General features: G+C 36.0%; 3 protein-coding genes across 5 annotated transcripts; 1 reads left to right on the top strand and 2 right to left on the bottom strand.

The window, feature by feature from the left end:
• Positions 1-1,104: 1,104 nt before the first annotated feature.
• Positions 1,105-2,134, bottom strand: LOC113698429 (uncharacterized). The gene is made up of 3 exons (XM_027218251.2): positions 1,890-2,134; positions 1,742-1,796; positions 1,105-1,532 (listed from the first exon to the last, which is right to left on the bottom strand). The coding sequence occupies exons 1-3, from the start codon at positions 1,988-1,990 to the stop codon at positions 1,404-1,406; spliced, it is 285 nt and encodes a 94-aa protein (XP_027074052.1). The 5' UTR covers positions 1,991-2,134; the 3' UTR covers positions 1,105-1,403.
• A 2,162-nt stretch (positions 2,135-4,296) lies between these two features.
• Positions 4,297-6,526, top strand: LOC113698338 (pentatricopeptide repeat-containing protein At3g51320-like). The gene has a single exon (XM_027218123.2). The coding sequence runs from the start codon at positions 4,453-4,455 to the stop codon at positions 6,193-6,195; it is 1,743 nt and encodes a 580-aa protein (XP_027073924.1). The 5' UTR covers positions 4,297-4,452; the 3' UTR covers positions 6,196-6,526.
• Positions 6,527-8,485: 1,959 nt separating this feature from the next.
• Positions 8,486-15,050, bottom strand: LOC113699282 (protein MID1-COMPLEMENTING ACTIVITY 1). 3 transcript variants are annotated; one of them, XM_027219534.2, is made up of 10 exons: positions 14,740-15,050; positions 14,433-14,531; positions 14,219-14,293; positions 13,213-13,740; positions 11,797-12,212; positions 11,310-11,419; positions 10,447-10,518; positions 9,837-9,943; positions 9,398-9,491; positions 8,486-8,760 (listed from the first exon to the last, which is right to left on the bottom strand). In XM_027219534.2, the coding sequence occupies exons 4-10, from the start codon at positions 13,618-13,620 to the stop codon at positions 8,708-8,710; spliced, it is 1,260 nt and encodes a 419-aa protein (XP_027075335.1). In that variant the 5' UTR covers positions 13,621-13,740; positions 14,219-14,293; positions 14,433-14,531; positions 14,740-15,050; the 3' UTR covers positions 8,486-8,707. The 3 variants fall into 3 exon arrangements, with proteins under 3 accessions (XP_027075335.1, XP_027075334.1, XP_071913634.1); XM_027219533.2 differs by lacking the exon at positions 14,433-14,531; XM_072057533.1 differs by lacking the exons at positions 14,433-14,531; positions 14,740-15,050 and adding an exon at positions 14,385-14,407.
• Between the last annotated feature and the right edge of the window lie 6,006 nt (positions 15,051-21,056).

The following is a 21,056-nucleotide window of genomic DNA, read 5'->3' as shown; positions in this document are numbered from 1 at the left end:
CCTGAAATAGTTTTCTACACCCGTACACCCCTCCTTCAAGAAGGTACTCTCACTAAGAAAGACATGGGGGATCACCACAAAACTTTTCAGTGCCCTTCTCCCCTGTCCAGCAGGTGATACCCAAGAAGTTCAGTCCAGCATGCATTCACATTTATTTAGTTGGCGATAGAATCGTAGAGACCTGAAGGTGTCGATGGGACAATATCTGTCATCTCATGTCTAGCCTTCTACAGCAAGGCTAATTTCAAGTACTGAAAGCATGTGCAAAAAAACACTTAAAAGTATCAACAGAACTGATCAGATGGAACTTGTACATTGCGAGCAATATTACCAGAAGTTTTATAGCACATTCTTCTTTTACATTGTATGATAAAGCCTCTCACTGAACCACCCAGTATCAAAATCCCAGGTGGGCAAACCAACACTGGTATTTAGCCCCAGATGAATATTCACAACTATTTGTATCTGCCATCAAGCTACGTAATTTAAAAACAATATTAGCACTCCAGGTAAGATTGGCCCATACAACAATAGTTATGTGGCTTGCTGTGAGGCATTGAATCTATGAAATTCTGTATATTCCTTATCTCAGATAGGAACAATAAGCAAACCTAATATTCGATAAAGATTCCTGTTACGTGATATCTGTATATGTTTCATCCCAAGATAGAACTTTTAACTCTAAACCACCCTATCATGGTTGAAGGACAAGCCTCAACTAAATCTGTTTGGTTCCAAGATACAACTTTTAGACCAAAATTTTTTTAAAACATGCTATCATAGTTGAAGAACGAGCCTCAGCTCAGTTGACCTTGCCTCCACCACCCCCCCCCCCCACCAAACCAAAAGCTTAAAGTCCCAGAGCATGAATTAGAACAGTACAAGCTCAAAGTAGTGAGCTTTTAGCATAATTTAAGCAAACAACAGAGAGAAGGTAAGGCTAGAAGCACTTGAGGTTCATATGAGCAGAATCAACATAAAAAGGGACAGGAAGGAGGGATAGGGTCAGAAACGGATACCAAGCAAGACAAGGGCAGCTTAAAAACATAGGTTCCAAAAGTAATTCAGAGGATTGACATACCACATAAAAACAGCACACTAATATTCAACATACAACAATTATTCCATGCTTTTAACCAAGAAAACAGTAGATGCCAGAGTACATAGTTTCTTATGAAGTCACAAAGCTCTGTAATATTCAAGAACAAAATTCAACCTGAATGAACTAGGAAAGCCTGCGCAACTACAATTGAGTAATAAAATCCAACGAAATATTGGATATGAGGCTGGATATCAGAAAAATAAGAATGCAATTCGGCTAAAATTTGTTTCTCTTGCATACTTTTCCATCACATCTACATATTTCACGGTCAATACCTCCTATCCTTCCTCACTTCACAATCCTACGAACTACATCTTTGATGGTCATTTTTCACAGCGTCCGGATCAACTGCAGAATTGCTATTCGAGGCTTCCTCATCGTCAATAATTTTGCCATCGCTTGGTACAAGACGAGGAATTCCATCCACTACCTAAAATTGTACAAGAAAATGAAAATCATTATAAACTAGAAATAGCCACATCCAATAATCTGATAACCCTTGTTGCTTATCCTTTGAAAATGTCTCAGGCTCTCAGCCTGATGAGGATAAAACAATATTCATATACATGTAACATATAGTAGCTCACTGAGGAAAAAGACTAATCCCAACCAAAAAAAAAGAAAGCTGAGCCTACTCACCGGATAAGAAACACCGATTGAGTCACTGATCAAAGAGTTCGTTTTTTCACATACTCTGATACAACAAAAGGCACAAGAATTAAACAAAAATCAGTACAAATTAAAGGTTCAAGGATACAAACTATAATTTTTGGGTTCAGTGGCTCACCTTAATGGTTGTTTGGAAAGTGGGCATACAAGTATTTCTGACAGAGTCTTGCTAATCCCAGTTCCTGCTTCTTTAAAAAGAACTCTTCCAAATCTCAGCATTTTGATTTCTCCCTTGATAAATGTTAATACTTGGAAGGGATTTGTAGACCAGCCCAAAAGGGCTTGTGGTTTTTCAACGATTCAATTAACTCAAGTAAGGATTTTGGGACAAAAAGCTTTCCCTTCACCAAGGCCTTGTTTGCGAGTTCAGTAGAAAAATATAGAGTAAAAGATAAAGTTATGAAAAATAAAAGGAGAAAAAGAAAGGAAATAAAATGCAGTCTCTATGTGACACTAATTAGGAGTATAAAGTTTTATATTTCCGTACCCTTATTAGAGATCATGATATTCTCATAAGATTTGTTTTTACTTGTTTGCTAGGCCAAATTGATACTGCATAAAGATTCATGAAATAACATTCATTTTCTTCCAATATTTGCTACATATATTTGAAGAGAAAAGTTTCTTTCTTTTTGTTAATTTTTTTTATTGTTTGTCCTTTGGATAGGGTGAAAAAGAGAACATGGAGGAGATGAAAATGGTGAGAGTAAATTTGAATCATCATTTTAAGACGATAAATATTTGACAAAAAATATAAAATAAGAAATAAAGACTTTTCTTTTTAATAGTCCAGTGAAAACAAGTTTGGTGAAAACTTGAATTAGTCATCCTCTTTCTTTTTTCATTTTATTTTCTTTGTTGCCCACCAAGGTAGTTTGGGAGATGGAAATTGAACCGAAAAAAAAAAGAAGAAAAGGAAAGAAAAGTCTACTTTTCTGTCTTTAATGAAATTTAACTTTAAATAAGGGGAAAAAAATAAGAAAAAAAGAATAAGGATAGTGTGGACGCTCACCTCAACTTCTTTGGTTCAACTCATCGCTAAGGTGACTTAATCCAACACATTTTAAGCCGAGGTAAGACTTATTGTGGATGCTCACTTCGACTTCCTCTGCTGGACTTATCGCCGAAGTAACTCAATCCAACACATTTAAGTCGAGATGATCACCTCGGCTATCTTGGTGTTTATCATCATCTTTGTCCTCCCGAAGTGCATCCACCTCAGTTGATTAGCCCTGTTTGGTTATTCAACGTTTGATACCTACATGTAAAAGTTGACTAATGTCAGACAGGTTAATATGACTGCCGCCACTGTTATACCCCGACCTATCTCTGACACCGCCGCCCTTAGATTGACTCCTTGCAAGTAACAAGGAGTAGTTCATTTCCTCCCTTATAGTTTTGAAGGTTGGTGGTATCGTAAGTTATCGTGAGAATGCTTCCATGTTCACTTGATACCATCATTGAGAAGTTGTTAAAACAATGAGGAATATATCCTGTTAAGTTATTATGTGCCAGGTTCAGCACTTGAAGATTTGAGAGTAAGCAGAGCTTGTCAGAAATACCTCCATAGAAGTTATTTGACTGAAATCTTAGAAACATTAAATTTGATGACATTTCCCCAATCCAAGCTGGTATGGTATCCCTTAGTCCATTGTCACCAAGATCAAAAATTACCAAATTGCTCAGATGCTGCATTGAGGACGGGAGCCTTCCAATGAATTTATTTCCATTCAAATGCAGAATCTCAAGTGCCCCCAAGTTATAGATTGCATCATTTCTTTTGTCAGTTTCCTTACTATAAATACTCCCCTCAGTTTGTGAGGAGAGGAGGAGGATTTTGGCTAAATTTCTCTTTTGCTCATAACTCTAGTCCAACCAGTGTTGCTTTTACTCCTGATCCTTTGACTAACTGATTTTAGCATCGGAGCTAGATTGAAGGACAAAGCCCTAGTTATGTTTCTATCTTGACAGGTTTGCTTGTACTATAGACTCGATTCATCAGTCTGGAAATCACCTCGTCAAATAGATTTGGATAAATAAAAGTTGTATTACAATTTAAAAAGGGCTTTTGTTCAGTTTCGAACATAAAATGAAAGAAACTTGTCGGAAGCTTGTTAAAGTTTTTTTTTTTTTTTTGTATTTTTTTCAATTAAATGCCCAACTTGTAGAATAAAATTTTATTGATTTTACAATCATTTGCACTTCTTTCTAAATCTCCCACACATCATCAAGATCACTTCGCTTCCTTTCTTTTCTATTCTCAAATTCCAAACTAAACTTTAAAATTCCAAATTATATTTGAGGATAAAATGAACTTTTCATCCCTATTATTTAGGGTTGGACCCTAAATAATAGAGATGAAAAGGGCATTTTTCCCAAATACTTAAGCATCTTATTGTTCTTCTGTTATATTTTATTTCGAAATAATTACATCCAAACAAGGTTTGAGGATAGTTCCGTTTACACCTGCAGACGAGCTAAAACGCTGTCGTTTTCGTATATAACAAAACTCCTAACAACCCACGTAAACCCCGGATCATGAAAGATGTGAGAGGTTTTGACTCAAAAACTTCAGCCTGTTATGCTTTTCTCCTTCTCCTTGTGAGCAAGCAATGAACTTTAATGGCGGAAACAGATATGAATTTGAAGTACCTGGAAGGTCAAAACCCTTCACCAGATGAATGGCAAGAGTTTCCATCAGAAAATTCTTTAAGATCAGTGTCTCTTTCCTATCTCATCCTAATCCCGCCCCTGCTCTAATCCAACCCTCAAGGGCATCACACGTTTCCTCCTTATCACACTTTAGATATTCTCCTAAAACCCATTCTTTATATAAAAAAAATTTGGACTATCTTGACTCTTGCCAGAGCTTGACCCATCTTTTTCAAATCCAAGCAAACCTAATAACTTCCGGGCTTCTTCAACACCCATCATTTTCAGGCAGATTTATGAAGATTTGCTCTCATTTTTCTGTATTGGATTATGTTGTCTTGGTCTTTAGGTGCATTGTTTTTCCTAGTACTTTTGTTGTGAATACTGTCATAAAAGTCTACGCTTGCAGCTCTGTACCACAAAAAGCTGTGATTTTTTATTTTGAAATGCTTGAATATGGGTTTTTTCCCAGTAGTTTCAGCTTCCCACCTCTTTTTAGCGGCTGCGCAAAGTTGAAGTGTTTGAATTTGGGCCAAAAATGTCATGGGCAAGTTGTGAAAAATGGGGTTGATGGTGTTTTGCCGGTCCAGAATTCTTTGATTCATTTTTATGCTTGTTGTGGGCTTATGGAATCTGTTATGAAGATAGTTGTAAACATGTCTGTCAGGGACGTGGTGTCTTGGAATACCATAATTGATTCTTTTGCCAAATTAGGTGAATTGGACTTGGCACATAAGTTATTTGATACAATGCCCCAGAGGAATGTTGTTTCGTGGAATATAATGATGACAGGGTATTTGGATTTGGGGAATCCTGGAAATGGGTTGAAATTATTCAGGGAAATGGTGAAGCTAGGATTTAAAGGCAATGAAACAACTATGGTGAATGTGCTTACTGCTTGTGGTAGGTCTGCCAGATTGAAAGAAGGAAAATCAGTTCATGGAACTCTTGTTAGAGAATCTGGCAATTTGAGTTTGATTGTTAATACGTCCTTAATTGATATGTATAGTAGATGTGGAAGGGTGGATAATGCTCGATCAGTTTTTGATAGGATGCCGATGAAGAGTTTAGTTTCCTGGAATGCTATGATTTTAGGGCATTGTATTCATGGAAATCCGAAAGATGGGCTCAACCTATATGATCAGATGACAAGTAAAAGTAGTAGATTGGAAGATGGGAAAACTCATATGACTAATAAATGGAGTTTGGGCAATTGTGATGGGATCATCCCGGATGAAGTTACCTTTATTGGTCTATTATTGGCCTGTGCCCGTGAAGAACGGTTGACGAAAGGGAGGAACTACTTCGGACAAATGATTGATGTGTATGGAGTGAAGCCGAATTTTGTGCATTACTGGTGTCTGGCCAGTGTTCTTGACAAAGTTGGTCAAAGGAAAGAAGCAATTGAACTCTTACAAGATATGCCAGTTGTAAAGGATGCTTCACCAGAAAGCTCATTGTGGGCTGATTTGTTCAGCTCATGTCGTTTCCAAGGAGATGCGATCTTGGGAGAACAACTAGCAAAACGACTTATTGAGCAAGATCCTCAGAACTTTTCCTACTATGTATTGCTGGTGAATGTTTACGCTGTAGCTGGTAAGTGGGAGGATGTTGCAAGGATAAAGGCAGTCATGAAGGAGAATGGGATTAAAAGAATCCCTGGTTGCAGCCTTGAGGACCTTACAGGAATTGTTCAGAAGATGAAAGTGGGAGCTAAATGGCAAGAATTTACAGATAGTTGTCAGCTAAGATCTTCAGAAGTGAATGATTGACTTGATTCTTGAACATTGTTGTCATTAGGCATCAGATTGATGGATGAGAAGGAAATTTGGCCTCTGCACTGTAAAGGAAATGTAAATGGGCTTCTGCAGATCTCCCCTGCTGGCATTTTCATGAAGTTTTTTCTTTTACAAGGTTATATAGTTTATAGTAGAGAAAGCATTCGAAGAAGAGTGCAGCCCCTCCTGGGATGGTGAAATCAGTTTTAGCTGACATGAACGTTTTTTTCTACTTATCCATTGGTTTGTTAAAAGCAACAATTTTTCCCGTAGCATACATGTTCTAGATTAATTGAAAAAAAAACAGAAGTTGGACATTTTATGACTTAAGCTTGTCAATGAGCTTGTACATTGCGTACACGTGTTAGTTACCAGGGGTGTTCCGGAGTTGTCTAATTTCCCCGGGTCATGATGCAATTTTGGAATTAACAAACACAGTAACAAGTTCATGTAGTTGTGATTCTGCCAAAACTGAATGGCTGCGAATTTTCAAAGTTGAACCTTAATTGTGTGATGATGAGCAGTCCTGGATAGTGAAACCATTGACAATTACCTGCTGAAACACTTCAGAAGCAAGTACTTTGTTTGGTATGATTTTGCATTTAGCACTTGCAGTTTATAAAATTTTTCATCCGTAGATCCATCTTGCCACACAGCGTAATGCACCATGCAGGTGTCTGCCTTGCCAACAGAGAACTGGTAGCAGAAGTTAGAAGTTAACAGAAACATTTCCTATTACAACTTTGAGTATTTATTTGTTTCGCCAATCAAGGACTAATATTAACTATTAAGACCAGCAGAAACATTTTGATAGTCAACTTTGAAGCAAAACTTAGATATGTCATATGTGTGAGTAGATATTGCAGTACCAAGATGCAGTCAAGACGGTATCAGTTATAGCCAACGCAAGTGACCGTGATCGCTTGGAAGGGGTGTTCTCATTGATTCTATCATCAAATTGTTTCCATACAAGACATACATTATTCTATAAGAAAAGGAATTGCAGGTTAATTAGCAATCATGTTCTTTTCAAAATTTCGTCTGTGCGAATGCAGTCCTCTTTTTCAGGGCTGAAATAGTTTCTGATCATTAAATATCCTCCACATCTCTTCAGGTGTCTGCCCTTTCATATCATCTGCGGTTGTTGACACGAGACGAGTAGAAGGCACTTTGATCTCGAGATAGGTTGCAGCCTGAAAGGAGGAACAGATTTATCACATCGGAAGTAAGAGGATTTGTTCACATTTCATTCGGCAGGAAATGATGCCTTCGTAGCTGGGGAAGAACAGGGTGGCAAACGACTGGTTTCGAGATAGAATCAGGACCGTGAAGTTATGTAATTCAATACATAATCGAACAGGGCAGACTCGCAATGGTGAAAATCCCAAGTTGGATGCATTTGTTTTCCAAGGTAGGATTAGGTACATGATTTGTAGTAATCTTAAATTTACTCTTTGTTCATTTGCAATTACTTCTGCTGCTGTACAGAAGGTAATTATTGATGAAAATGTAGTAGGAGAATCAAATTGTTTTTCTCGAATTTTCTTTATTTATGAAAATGTTTTCATTGTAAAGGTTAAACCATCTGGTAAATGGTTTTGACTGGCTAAAGAGGGAAAACAAAAGATGTTTGTAGACAAATACTCCACTCCCGTAGGCCAAACCCAGATCATCTATGAACTGTGAATAAGGAGAAGCACGAAACCTTTTAAAGATATGCAGATTGCCTTGAATGCCAACCAAAAAATTCCTGCCGCTTTTTTGTTGAAGGAGAGAAATTCAGGTGTACAACGGCCAAGAAAAGAGATGAAGAAATGCACAATTAAGTATCGGGGCAAATGAACACAGTTACTATGGCACCGTTTGGATTGAAGGGAAGGAAAGGAAAGGAGGATACCAATGGGGAAAAGAAAAAAAGACAGAAGAAGCGAGAGGAAGAGGAGAGGAAAGTGGCTTCAGTTCATCTTGTTTGGATTGGACTAAGTACGGAAGGAAAAGAAAAATAATACTGAAATTTTATATGGATTGAAGAAGGTAAAGAAAAGAAAGAAAAAGATCAAGTGTTAATTTATCAGAAAAGACAAGGAAAAAATGATGTTTTAAAAAAATAAATTATTTTAAAATGATATTTCTTACCATAACTCAACAAAACAACTGGACCTTTTTCCTCCATTTCCTTTCCTCGATATCAATCCAAACAACAAAAACCAAATCCCTCCAATTCCTCTTCTTTTCTTTCCCTCCCATTCCCTCAATCCAAACAGTGCCTCTTGAGATAGAGAAAGATACAAAATCGAGTTGATCAAAATATACCACATAAAGCAACCACTACCATGCACATGCTACAACCAGTAAAATGTCGAAATCTGATTACAGAAAGGTAGGTTAATGACTCAGAGTCACAATCTTCGGTGGTATGAAACAATGGTGACCGGCCATTACCCCTACATAAAACCTCTATATGTTTAATCTCCAAGGGACCAACCATCATCTTCTGTCATATCACTTAGGATTCCATGTATTGGGATGCTGGAGGACTTGTTTTCGTCTTCTCAAAACCTGTACATCATTGTGTCATCAAAATCTCTGTCATCGGATATAATTGGAAAATGCAACAAGAATGCTAAATGCATTTTATCAGTAGTTCAAGCATAACTTCAATCTTAAATGAATTAACTCGACAAGTCGAACAAAGTATCACTGAACAAAATGAGATTGCGTTGCTCTGCCACAAATTCCCCAGCTCATTCTTTCATTTCTATTTTCACATACATGACCAGGTGCAATTAAGAATGTTCATAGCCCCCAGTGTTGACACAATTAATCTAAAAACCACAAAAGTTGAACTTTCCTATTTTTAATCTTGAAGTGTTTTGTTTTAATCAAATATTGGTACTTGTTTATGCATTGAGTATTTATTTGGTATTTCATATCCCAGTTGTTTCTTGTCTACCAAGTCAGGTGGACATAGAGTGCTTTGTTATAGTATTCAGCTGAGAAACGTGGGAGGAGGAATTAAGAGAAACCAGTGAGAATCTTGGTTTGTTGCCTGGAAGGTCTCAAACCCAATGAGCATCATGTTTATCTGATTAATGACAAGCTCTTGTTTTTCATGCTAAGAACATTCAAAACAAATATTGGTCTGTATATGAGCTATGCCATCCACGTAGGACTAGGCTTTTGTTAACAGGCTTACCATGTATACCGCGAATCTTCACTTCTCGATATTCTTGGACAAGGGCGCAGCAACAGCACATTAAGTGCGAAAGAAAATCATCACATAAACCACCCTGCAATTAAGGAATTATATGATTTAGGGTACCCATAAGTTCCAGGAAATACAAAGATAAAGCAATAAGCCACAGTTGAGCTAAAACGCTTGATCCTGTTACTTGACGGACTTTTTGGTCATGTTCATTCATTAGGTTGAGCATGAGGTTCATCCATCAGTTTCATCTTCTTTCATGTAGGTACAATAAAAGTTTCACAAAGATCATTCGCCACTACAACAAGGATAAGCACTGCATTTCTTTTCTTTATTTCAATTCTGGCTTGACTTCCAACAGCAAGGGGGCTGAATCTGAAGTAGGTGCTGAGAAGAAGATTTATGTAGCTGCAGGGCATTGGGGACTCACCGCAATGTTTAACTGTTTCCGAAGTTTTTGCCTGATGCAACAAGTATAGCAACAGCAGGACAATATCAAGGAATAAGCCATCATCTCATTGCAGGCTTCTGATGAAGCTGCACATAACATAAACCAAATTACCTTTCAGCATCGAGTAGTAACCAAACATAGAGCCAGACTCCTACTTATTCTTCAAATAATTTTATACAGGATACTACTTTTTCAAATTCGGAACTCAAACAGATGACCCACTTAGCCCTCACTCATTAATTCACCTATGATTGAGGTATCTAAGTAAACAACTGCTGCTAATATCTAATACTAAGGGCAAGATAAGTTATTAGTAGAATTTCAAAGAGAACAACCTGTTAGTTCAGCAGAACACACACAATTGGAATAAGCTTATTGGAGAACAACCCCTTCATCAACAAGCATCCTAGAACAACTACCAAGACCACATTCCAGAAATATTTACAAGAAGTTACCATTGATCAAATCCAGTAGCCAATTGCATTAGCTTTTATGCTAAGACAATTCACACATTTGAGAACTTTTAAGGGAGAAAGTCCAGCAACAAAATATGATGAATTAAAATCTGGAAAGTAACAGAGTCACTTACACACACGCCTGCTAGTTGCCACAGTTGCAACTCTTGAAAATGTCCAACAAGGAAAGAAGAAAGTTTTTATGCCTGCACAGAGAGTGTAAGTTCATAAGCATTTTTTGCAGTGCATAACATGTTCAGACAACGTACAGTTGAATGACCCTAGCTCAAATATCCTCTTTAAGACCATGAAATTTGTTGCCATTATGAGCCTGGCTGTCCTTGTAAGGATGGCGTTCAAAGTATCTACATGCCAAGAAAATAATAACTAAAACGAAAGGCATCAAATGAAATCCATGGTCTAAAGCAATAGCAGATTTTGCAAGGAACAGACTTTATTTCACCACTAATTCATCATCAGAATTTCATATTCTCCTCAAATAGGAAAAGTCCTGCTTAGCAAAGATAACAAATCAAAAGAAAATAACAAGAATGACATTTTCCAAACAATCCCAGTCAAATGAACAGAATGAAAATTTATACTTCTATTGATGGAAATCTTAAAAATGGTAGTCTCATGTCCTTGTAAGCAAGCAACAAAAATAACCTCAAAGGACGAAGAATGAAGAAAGTAAAAATTAGTCTCTCTGCCACTGCTCATTTGTCAGTTTTTGTCGCTTAAATTGTCAATATATTCCAGAAGATATTCGTATAATACATGCTTTAGACCCACGTATTAAATTTAGAACTTGACCATATACAGGTGGCAAACAGAAAATTTCATCAAATTTTCTCCTCAATTCAAGAAGCAGATAAAGGGAGTTTTCAATCAAAACAGAACTGCTGTTCTTCACGTAAGCAATAAGGAGATCATAATGGCAAAAGAGGGAAACCATTCAGATGCCTTGCAAAGAATACTAAGCAATATTATGACATACATAGAAGAGGTTCTGAACAGCAGCCAAGTAAGTCCGAATGCCATTCTTCATGTTGATGTGATCCTTGGGAATCTAGTAAATCATGTTTGGAGGAAACTGATGAAGTATTTCTGCAAGAAAGATAGATACATAACTACAGTTTACCACAAGCAGTAAAAGAAACAAGACAATATGAAATTTCAGAGTAGGTGCATAATGTCTTTCTACAGTAGGAACATCTGTTGAAACCTAATGAAGCCATTACAATATTTCCATCCTTCAAGGAGGTTATACCATCTGCAAGGACCAGTCAGATATCTTAAATATTTTAAATCGTAAACAAATCAGTCAGATATATTAAATGTTATAAATTATAAACTTGAAGTACGCATCACATTAGCATGCAAAGGTCAATGGGTGAATTTTTAAATCAGCTCAAACACCCTAGAAAAATATTTGGCTACCACAACAAACAGAACAGAGTATTGGGAGTGGAGGAAGAACCAACCTTGAAGGTGGGTGTTTGTCGACACTCTTAGTATATCTTTCACCATAATGTTCATTATCATTATTGAGATCTGAGAAACTGTGATCCATTTCCTTTGAAGTCTTCTTGGGTGAAACCTTCTCTGGCACAGAGGTTGCAGCAACAGCTTCAGTAACCTCAAGAAGATGTTGAATCATTTCGCACTGGTTCACATCATAATTAGCTTGGGATCTTTGAAGTTCTAGTTGAAGTTTTTCATTTTCTTTCTTAATTGCCTCAGTAAACGGCAAATTTGGATAGGAACAGGAAAGGGTTTTCTTCAAAACTACTGTGTCCTTTACAGAAGGATCTCGACTCATAATCACATCTTGCACCTTCCTATCCTCATCATCCAATGTGTATTCACGTTGATCCCTATCAATGATTTCCAACCTCTCCTGACAAGTGGAGAATGAAAGATAAAGTCTACAACAGATGTACAGATGCGTGAAATAAGTCCAGTAAAAATTATTAATTATTAAGCAGGTAACCTCAAGGATATTCAGAAGACGACAGGTCCAAAGTCTTAGCTACTTTTAGAGCATTTTAAGTTGCCAGGTTTACATCAGTAAATGGAATCCAAGTTGCCATCAGAATCAACTATATTACTTTAAATGATAGCCGGAGGGCACAAAGTGCATAAACTAATCTCTTTTCCTTTTTCTCAACAGTTTGTTGAGTAGTCATGATAAGCAGCCTAAACCAACCCATTTGTGTGTGCGCGCGCGCACTTGCATGCCCATGTGCATGTGTGTGTGTGTGTGTGTGTGTGTGTATGCCCAATGTGTTCCACATATCTTCAAGAACTTCTCACAGGTCAATAACTATTTCTCTTTATCCTAACATCAACATTTTGGCATCTGCTCAACTATGTTGGCATTGTGTTACAACACGTTTGGGTTTCTCTACACTTTTGGCACACACAGGAAATATCAAAGTCCAAATCTCATCATCAATCACAGCTAGTCACTAGAGAAATTAATTCTGATTTTCCCAAATTCAGTGCAACTAATTCTGTGGAGCAAAATCTACTGCTTTCTGAAAAAATAATAAAAGCACTAAATTTAGAGAGGTCAAGGATGATAAAGTAGCACAAGAGTGAATGTGAATAGCTGTTAGCTAGTTAACCAACATGAAGGAAGCCCCAATTTTTTCACGGCATGTTTTTAAATTTAAAAAAAATATATACAATTCTGTAATCAATCCCTTCCTCAAAGAACTGCAAGAAAGGCTAAATAATTTGAACATGATCTGGAAGTAAATCTGCAAAAGAAAGAGCAAAGATAGACCACAATCATAATACAACATGGCTAGGAACAAAAATATCAATATGTTGGTAATCAAGCTAATGGCTGAAACCTGGGATGCAACGTCAAGAAAAAAGATATAAATATTTACCCGAACCCTAGCATTATCAACAAGAGTGATTAGAGGAATGATCTTCAAGTATCGGTCAATCTCGGTTTGGGCCTTCCTGAATTGGTACACAATGTTCCACCCCATGGCCAAAAGGTACAAGTAGCTCCTATCCTGGCAACTATTCACCAAAATGTACGATCTCCTCAAAGCATCCTCTAGCTGTTCCAATGGCTCTCGTGTTTCTGGATACTTCTTAAGCTCAGAAATCTTTAGCTGCTCTAACAAATTCCCAATCAACTTCAGATGCATTGCAAACTGCCTGCAATTTTTCTTGTGCAGCCGAGCTGTATTAGCAGCCTGCACTATCATCCCAATCAGCCTCACCGCATCAACACCGGTGAGCTGAGCAACATTTGCAATTTCCCCAAAATGTTCCCACGTAGACATTTTACACTCTCTTTGTTATTATTGTACTTCAACCCTGCTTGATTTTAGCCTCACATTAGACAAATCCAGTGTTGATAAACCACTCGAAAATCACCTCCTTACTTCCCACAAGTCACTTAGCTGAAAATTTGATACAATACAATCAGTAAAGCACTAAAATCTATAATTCCTATTTATCAGAAAATTTTAAATTGAGCACAAAAATAGTAGCACAAAAAGAAGAACACCACCTACAGATCTTTCAATATGAAAATTTAGGTCCAAATCTTCAGAATTGATTCCAACAAGACTGAATTTTTAATTTCTTTTCCTTCTTTTTTTATGGTTTTTTTATTTTTTGGTTTTTTTTGTGTGGTGGGGTGGGAGGGGGGGGTGTTTCAGCTGCAGTGGAATATTCAGTTATCAGTCAACGAGATCTCACAGATTATCCAATGCATTCCTTTACGCTTCTAACTTTCTTTACGACAAAGAGAAAGAGAAAAAGGAAAAAGAAGTGCGAAACTAAAGAAAAATTTCATTTTGACTCATCTTTTCAAGTAAGAAATCAATTGAGAACCACCAAGAAAAAAAAAAGACATTGAAACCCCAAGAAGCATACTTGAAAGTCACTGAAAACCGCCGTTAACTTAGCTCTCTACTGACTTCTCTTCACCCCGAACATCTCAGTTATCACCTGTAAAAAATAATCAGCACTTGATAAAAGCCCACAAGAAATTAAAAAAAAAAAAAAAAAAAAGGAAGAAGAAGCAAATCAGTGGACTTACAAGAGATACATGCATACATTAAAGTAATAAAGATACAAAGTTTCATACATTGAATTTTGCTTCGGTGCATTCCATTGTGGCTCTTGTAGTAGTACTACCGTGTAAAATGATGCGAGTATCAAATTATCAATTAGTCCACGTGGGTACCTTAATTAATGGGAAAACATTTTGTATTTTTTCAGAAAATTCCGAAATGGGATAGCTCAACAAACATAATTAATGCAGAATGTTTCAAGAAAAAAAATCAAAAAATGAAGAGATTTGCAGAGCAAAAAAGACATGGAACTGTGTGATTTACGTGCATTGCTTCAAAGGTTTCTGAATTACTCCTAAAGAAAGAGCCCAGATGGGATACCTCTTGTTCCTCTCACTCTCACGGCTTCGGTGAAGTTTGTCCGCTGGCTGGGAAGGTTTGTGCTGTGAACTGCGAAGAAGAGAAAGACCGCTACTCTCTCCCGACTCCACAGCCTAGTCTCTCTCTGTCTCTCTTCAATCACTATTGTTGCTCGGCTGTGATTCCTATTACTCCTTTTCCCCTGCCAGTGCCAGACGGACAAGCTAGCGGAGGTTGCGCTCACGTGAAATGACTACAACGCCCTTGACTTCTTCTTTGGCAGTAGTAATGATGATTAATTGAGACTTGAGAGTTTGAGACGGTAGGGGTCTAGCCTGTAGGAAGAGGATAGAAAACGGTCACGGACTCCCACTCCGTAGAAGAATATATTTGACTTCAATACTTTGTTAGTATTTTCTTTAATTACTTGCCTAAATAGTAGTAACTACTTAATTCAGGACAGTTGCAGAAGATGATTTAACTAGTAGGTGCTCATTGGACATTCGGTGAGAATGTGTTAGATGTTAACGCTGCGTTGGATTAGCTGTTTTTGGAGATATTTTTGAAATATGTTTGGATAGCAAATTTTTTCAAAAAAAATTTTCACTTACATCATAAACATATTTTCCAATTCACCTTTTTATATTTTTAACTGTTTTTTTATCTCATATACATCACATCACAAAAAAGTGCTACAGTAATTATTCCAATATGAAAAGTGCTACAAATGTTTTTGGAATAATTATTTATTGTAGTAGTGTATATGAAAAATTTTTATTTTTTGAAATATTTGATATATTGTATGGATGAGATGTTTCTTGCGTTATTTTTATTTATATATTACTGTAGCATTATATTTAAAAAACTGGTTTTTAAAAAAATGACCAATCCAAATGAACCCATTTTGTTAATTATAAAATTGTCCAAATACAAGAAGCGAAGTAATTATGATGGTATATATTTATATAGTAATTTTGATATAATTTAGATTTGTTAGCTGATGCTTACCAGACACCTGCTAGAGAAAAAAACACTACTGTTAAGTATATCCACCCTCTAATCCATAGACGCTTGTACCAACTTTCAAATAATAACTGCACGTTCCACCTAGCCTTCGGAGAAAACCATGCTTAAAATAAAAGAAAAAGTTGTTATCATTTCGACTAACCTTTGAATTGGTTAGAACTACTTCGTTTGGCAAATGAGTATTTTTTTATGTTTGTTTAAAAGTTTATTATAACTTAATATAAAAATTGTAGGAAAAATATTTAATGTATAAAACTTTTTTCTCTTTTTGTTTTTCATTTTCGCTTTCCTTTTCTTTCCTCCCCTCTTCTTCTCCCTCACCTCACCACTCACTAGTTGCTGGTGCCGATCGAACTTTTTTTTTTCTTTATTTCTCCTCTGCTTCCCCTTCCCTCTCCTCTACCACCCTTCCCTTGCTAGTCATGCGACTAGGGAAGAAGGGGAGAGGGAGGCGGAAGAGGGATGGAGAAAGAGAGATAGCCCTTTGCTAGTCGAGCGATAGGGAGAGGGGGAGGGCCGGAGGGGGAAGGGTGGTAGGAGAAGGAGGGGGAAAGAGAGGTGGCAGGGGAGGGAAGAGGAAAGACGGAAAGGTGGGAAAGGGGGAAAAAAAAAAAACTCCGTTCCTTCCGGTGCTGAAAAAGGTGTCAGGCGATGGCGGAGGTGGTGATAGATTGAGGTGGTGAAGGAATAAGAGAAAATTTTTTGTGTGTTTTTAGATATTTTAAAATTTGTGAGGAATTTTTTAGAATTATTATAGTTAAAATTGTTAAAAAAATTATAGAAAAAAACTAATGAGTTTGCCAAACAGGGCAATTATATTATTCAGGACAATGGAAGTCTTCAAAATTTCTGAATCTCATTAGCGATGATGCAGAATAGTAATCATGTTGTAAAATTTCCTTTGCTCGTAGGCGATATGTCAAGGTTTGACTGGTATTGGCCAAACTGCACATGTAGCATTCAATCTCCCACTCTAAACGTACAAGACAAAGACAAAAAACTCCAATGAGCCAAAATATCATATAAGGGTATTGCGTTAGCTCTCATGATCAGCACTAATTCAACCCCACTCCTTTTTCCCTATTTCTCGTGGACCACACCCTATTGCCGTGACCTAAATAAACTGTGCTGGCTGCCCATGGTTTTTCTAGTAACTGCATTGGTGCGTTTCGTGCTTTTCAGCACAATCTATAGACCTTTTTTTTAATTGCGATTCAACCACCGTTTCAACCACTGACTGGGCTACCAAAAGGGATTCCTTTGGTCCAGTCAAATTTTTATGCCTTTAGTGTTTTTTTTCTGTATAATAGAATAAATTAAATTATATAAATTAAATTTTTTTTATACAATAGAATAAATCATTATATATATATATATATATATATTATCATTGTCGGAAAAAAAAATTACCATTTCAATAGCTACTGTAAACTAATGCTTACCTTGAGTTCTTGAAATCAGGGTATCCTACTTCTCACCTGATATCAAAAAGTGTGTTTAGATAGTAGTATATCTTGAAATTAGGTCAGTTTTCCTTTAATTGTATAATTACTTATATCATTATTAATGAAATTTACACCATTTAATGATGATTGGAGGTCCATTGAAAAAGGAATTATTTCAAGGCGAGAAAAAGATATTATAGATTTTTAAGGGGGGAATCATATTTTTATTTTATATATATCATTTGACAAAGGTGTCACAATAAAAAAAAAAAGCATAATTACATATATATGTGTACTCTGGGCAACGATATAAAGTATAAACGGTTGTGCGCATGATAGAAGTACCGCAACCGTAGCGCATGTTCGGAGTTCCAGCTGTAATGTGGGGACAGTGCTCGTTAACAGGTGGCATCGATACTACTGCTGGTTGTGATGCTACTGCTTGTTGTTTTCCTGTCTCTGTGACCGATTAGCCTTTATCAACTTCATCAAATATAGAGTTAGACACAGCTTTGTGAAAATGCTCATGTTTCACATTTAATCTTACTTATCCTCTTTTATATTTATTTATATTTCTTAGTTAATTTTAAAATTATGATATTTGAAATATATTTTAACGAGTACTCTATCAACATCAGTTTTTTTTTTCAGATTTTTGAAATTAGTTAATTAAATCTAATATCAGATTTAATCCCAAAAACCAGCAACTCTTGAGGCAAACATGGAGGCTTAATTACCCAATCTTCCAAACCCGAAGAAACGATGTAGGACTACAGGAAAGTTAGTAGGGCAGACTCTACTAAACCTTAAAGAAGAACCCACTACCCCAAATATCTCCCATGCGTCTTTGTCTTTTTTTTTTTTTTTTTTTTATCACCATCAGTTAGATAGACCCTTTTTTGTAAGAACGTTTTCAATTAATTTGAAGGTTGGCGTTAAACCAAACAATGAGCTCAGTTTCTTAATTTGTTGAAACGTTTTGATGCCAACCAAGTTTCTCAAAAGTTATCCCCGTTCTTAATGATCCCTTCTCATGTTCGCATGGATTGCTTCTTTTGCTCAACTACTTGAATGGTTTATATTTTCTTTTTTTTTTTTTGTTTGAAATACTCTCTTGAAACGAGATGCTTCATTAATTTATTGATATTACTATCCTTCTCGATGGTGAAACTCGCCCTGTGTTTGGATTGAAATATTTTGAAATAAAATAATTTGTTTCACAAATTTCAATCACTTTTTTACTTTTCTAATCATCTTTTTATTTCACATACACCACATCAAAAAAAAGTGCTATCGTAATTATCTCAAACAAATCATTCAAATAAACTCCCATCCAAACAACTAGTAGTGTCATCTTAAATTCATTGAATTGAGGGAATTTTTGGCAATAATATTCCTGGACCGTGTATTCATTCCAATCTCTTTATTTATTTATTTTTAATCACTTTAGGATTACATGGCAAAAAATAATAATAACAAAGGATTAGACAGCAATATCTCAACCCAAGAAAATAGGATGAAACCCAAATTTTTGTGCGTTAACTTCTCCTTCTTATCCTTGAATCAAACCTTATCCGTGCATGCCCCCCACCAGAAACATCAAGCCCGACCACAAGTTAAAGCAGTCATCTCATATTACCAACTTTTCATTCTATTCTGTAACTAAAAGAAAATGCCATGGAGGAGGACTTAGAAGACTCACGAGGCACCGACACCATAATGTAGTAGGAACGTGATATTTGCAAGAATTGTCTAAGGTATGATTGCTCCCATATACTACTACTATATATTCTTTTTGGTCACTTGCTCCTTTACGTGCAATTTTGCTGACCTTCCCACACGCCGGCAGTGTCTTTCAACAGTTGTCTTCTCGTTTATTGATAATTACCGGTCTTTTTTCTAATTGGTCTACTACACAAGTGAAAAAAAAAAAAAAAAGAAGAGAGAGAGTCGAATTACATGACTTATATATGAGATTTGAATTTTTAAATTCAAATTTAAATTACAGAAAGTTGATCTTAATTATATTCTACGAACAGGTATATCTATTGCACAAATACTACGTTTTTTTTTTTTTGTAATAAAAGGGACTATATATTAAACAAATTTAAGGCATAGGTACAAAACGCGGGAAACAAATTTTCTTAAGATCTGCATCTACTAGACCTCTCAAAGCATAAGGGATACTTTCATAGCATACAAAATTTCCGTCTTATTGAGCATCCAATTTCGCCAATCTGTCAGCACACTGGTTCACAAATACTACGTCACCTTGCTGCCTTTAACACTCTTGAGGACTTTCCGCGGGTTATTGGGTTTGGCAAGAGAAGGAGGACATGCAACAAAGTCATGCCCCGTTGCTTTGGTCACGTGGGGGTTGTTCCCTCGTTAATTTTGTCATTTCGTTTGTACAATTAGCGGTATTTTTTCGTCCTTTGGAAACTGATTCTTATATCCACGACTCCTGAACTATAAGTTCAGTTGCTTGAGCCACAAAAAATTAATCTCCTCATCAATCATTCATGTCTTTTGTTCATGGTTGCAAGGTGCAGTTTGTCTTCTCATGTTTTCGTACGGTCCATGTCATGATGTGATTGGCAACCCAATTTGGAAAAGAAGAATAATGTAACCCGAAACAAACAGGAGTGTGCAAAAATCGAAAAATTCATATTTACAAACTGAATTTGAAATTTTCGAAATAGGTAATTCAGAATTTGGTATTAAAATCGGAATTTTTAATTTTGAATTATGCGAATTTGGTTCAAATTCGATAATAGAGTTTTTGAAATCGGAATTTCCGATTGCAATTTCATTTTATAATATATATTTTTATTATGTATATAATAATATTTTTTATTTCAATTTCGTTTTATAATATATATATTAATATGTATAATAATATTTTTTATAATATTTGTAATATAAAATTTGTATTATATAACAACACATCTAACAAAAAAGAAAAAAGGTTTCCGAATTCGGTGAATTCGGAATTTACCGAATTCTGAATTGAATTCGGAACTGGTGAATTCGAAATCGAATTCAGTTGGTAATTTTGCTACCAAATTTTTGAAAAATTCCTAATTCGAATTCGTTGCACGCCCCGAATCTTTTTTCAATAAATGGATATATCAATAAATGAGGATTAAAAGTCTTTTTCAATAAATGGATTAAAAGTTTTTTTTGGAGGATGGCTGGTGGAACAAACATTCCTTGCACCAGTTAGGTAGTTCTTTCGATGTGACCTGATTATATTATGAGAAGCATAACCCCCCCCCCCCCCCCCCCCCCCCCCCCCTTTCCCTTCTGAATTTTTCGTTTTTATAGTTTATAACGTATCAAGTGTCGAGCACAGGTATAAACTCCTCCGCCTATTCCCATCCTTAATAGATATTTTCTTCATCAATGCTGAGAAAAGTCAGAAACTTGAGTTGGATAACCGTCGGTCTTGTTCATTGGAAAACATGCTAGTTTAGATTGCTATTTTTCGGGAGCTTTTTTTTTTTTTTTAAAGAAAAATACACTATAAATCTGTAATTATTTGATATATGTAAAATAAAAAATAAAAAAAAACTTTTATTTAAAAAAAAAATGACAATCCAAACAAGGAAGTCGAGTAGTTTATGAGAAATGACACGCGAGGAACCTCACCTCATTAGGTAGGTGTTTTATATGAAAGATATCTTTTCTTTCTCTGCTGTTATTTTTTTTTTTCTCAGACAAAACACAAAATGTGCGATGCAATAATACTTTTAGTTTTTTTTTTTTGGTGGGCTTGTTTAGATAATAAAAAAGAAAAAACAATTCTACATCAAACTCAAAATGAACCCACTTAGTCCGAGGATAATAGATTTTTTTTTTCATGAG

This window comes from Coffea arabica, chromosome 7c (assembly GCF_036785885.1).
Source record: "Coffea arabica cultivar ET-39 chromosome 7c, Coffea Arabica ET-39 HiFi, whole genome shotgun sequence".
In the NCBI taxonomy this organism is placed as follows: Eukaryota; Viridiplantae; Streptophyta; class Magnoliopsida; order Gentianales; family Rubiaceae; genus Coffea; species Coffea arabica.
This window is presented reverse-complemented; position numbering and strand designations above follow the sequence as displayed.

Bases quoted from the DNA above. Each gene is read 5' to 3' on its own strand.
- LOC113699282 (XM_027219534.2), bottom strand. From the start codon at position 13,620: ATGTCTACGTGGGAACATTTTGGGGAAATTGCAAATGTTGCTCAGCTC. The intron at 9,944-10,446 runs GTAAGTGACTCT...TGTTATGTGCAG, and splicing joins GGCAACTAGCAGGCGTGTGT to CTTCATCAGAAGCCTGCAAT. The intron at 9,492-9,836 runs GTGAGTCCCCAA...CCTTAATTGCAG, and splicing joins GGAAACAGTTAAACATTGCG to GGTGGTTTATGTGATGATTT.
- LOC113698429 (XM_027218251.2), bottom strand. From the start codon at position 1,990: ATGCTGAGATTTGGAAGAGTTCTTTTTAAAGAAGCAGGAACTGGGATT. The intron at 1,797-1,889 runs GTGAGCCACTGA...TTGTTGTATCAG, and splicing joins CTTTCCAAACAACCATTAAG to AGTATGTGAAAAAACGAACT. The intron at 1,533-1,741 runs GTGAGTAGGCTC...GTACAATTTTAG, and splicing joins CAATCGGTGTTTCTTATCCG to GTAGTGGATGGAATTCCTCG.
- LOC113698338 (XM_027218123.2), top strand. From the start codon at position 4,453: ATGGCAAGAGTTTCCATCAGAAAATTCTTTAAGATCAGTGTCTCTTTC.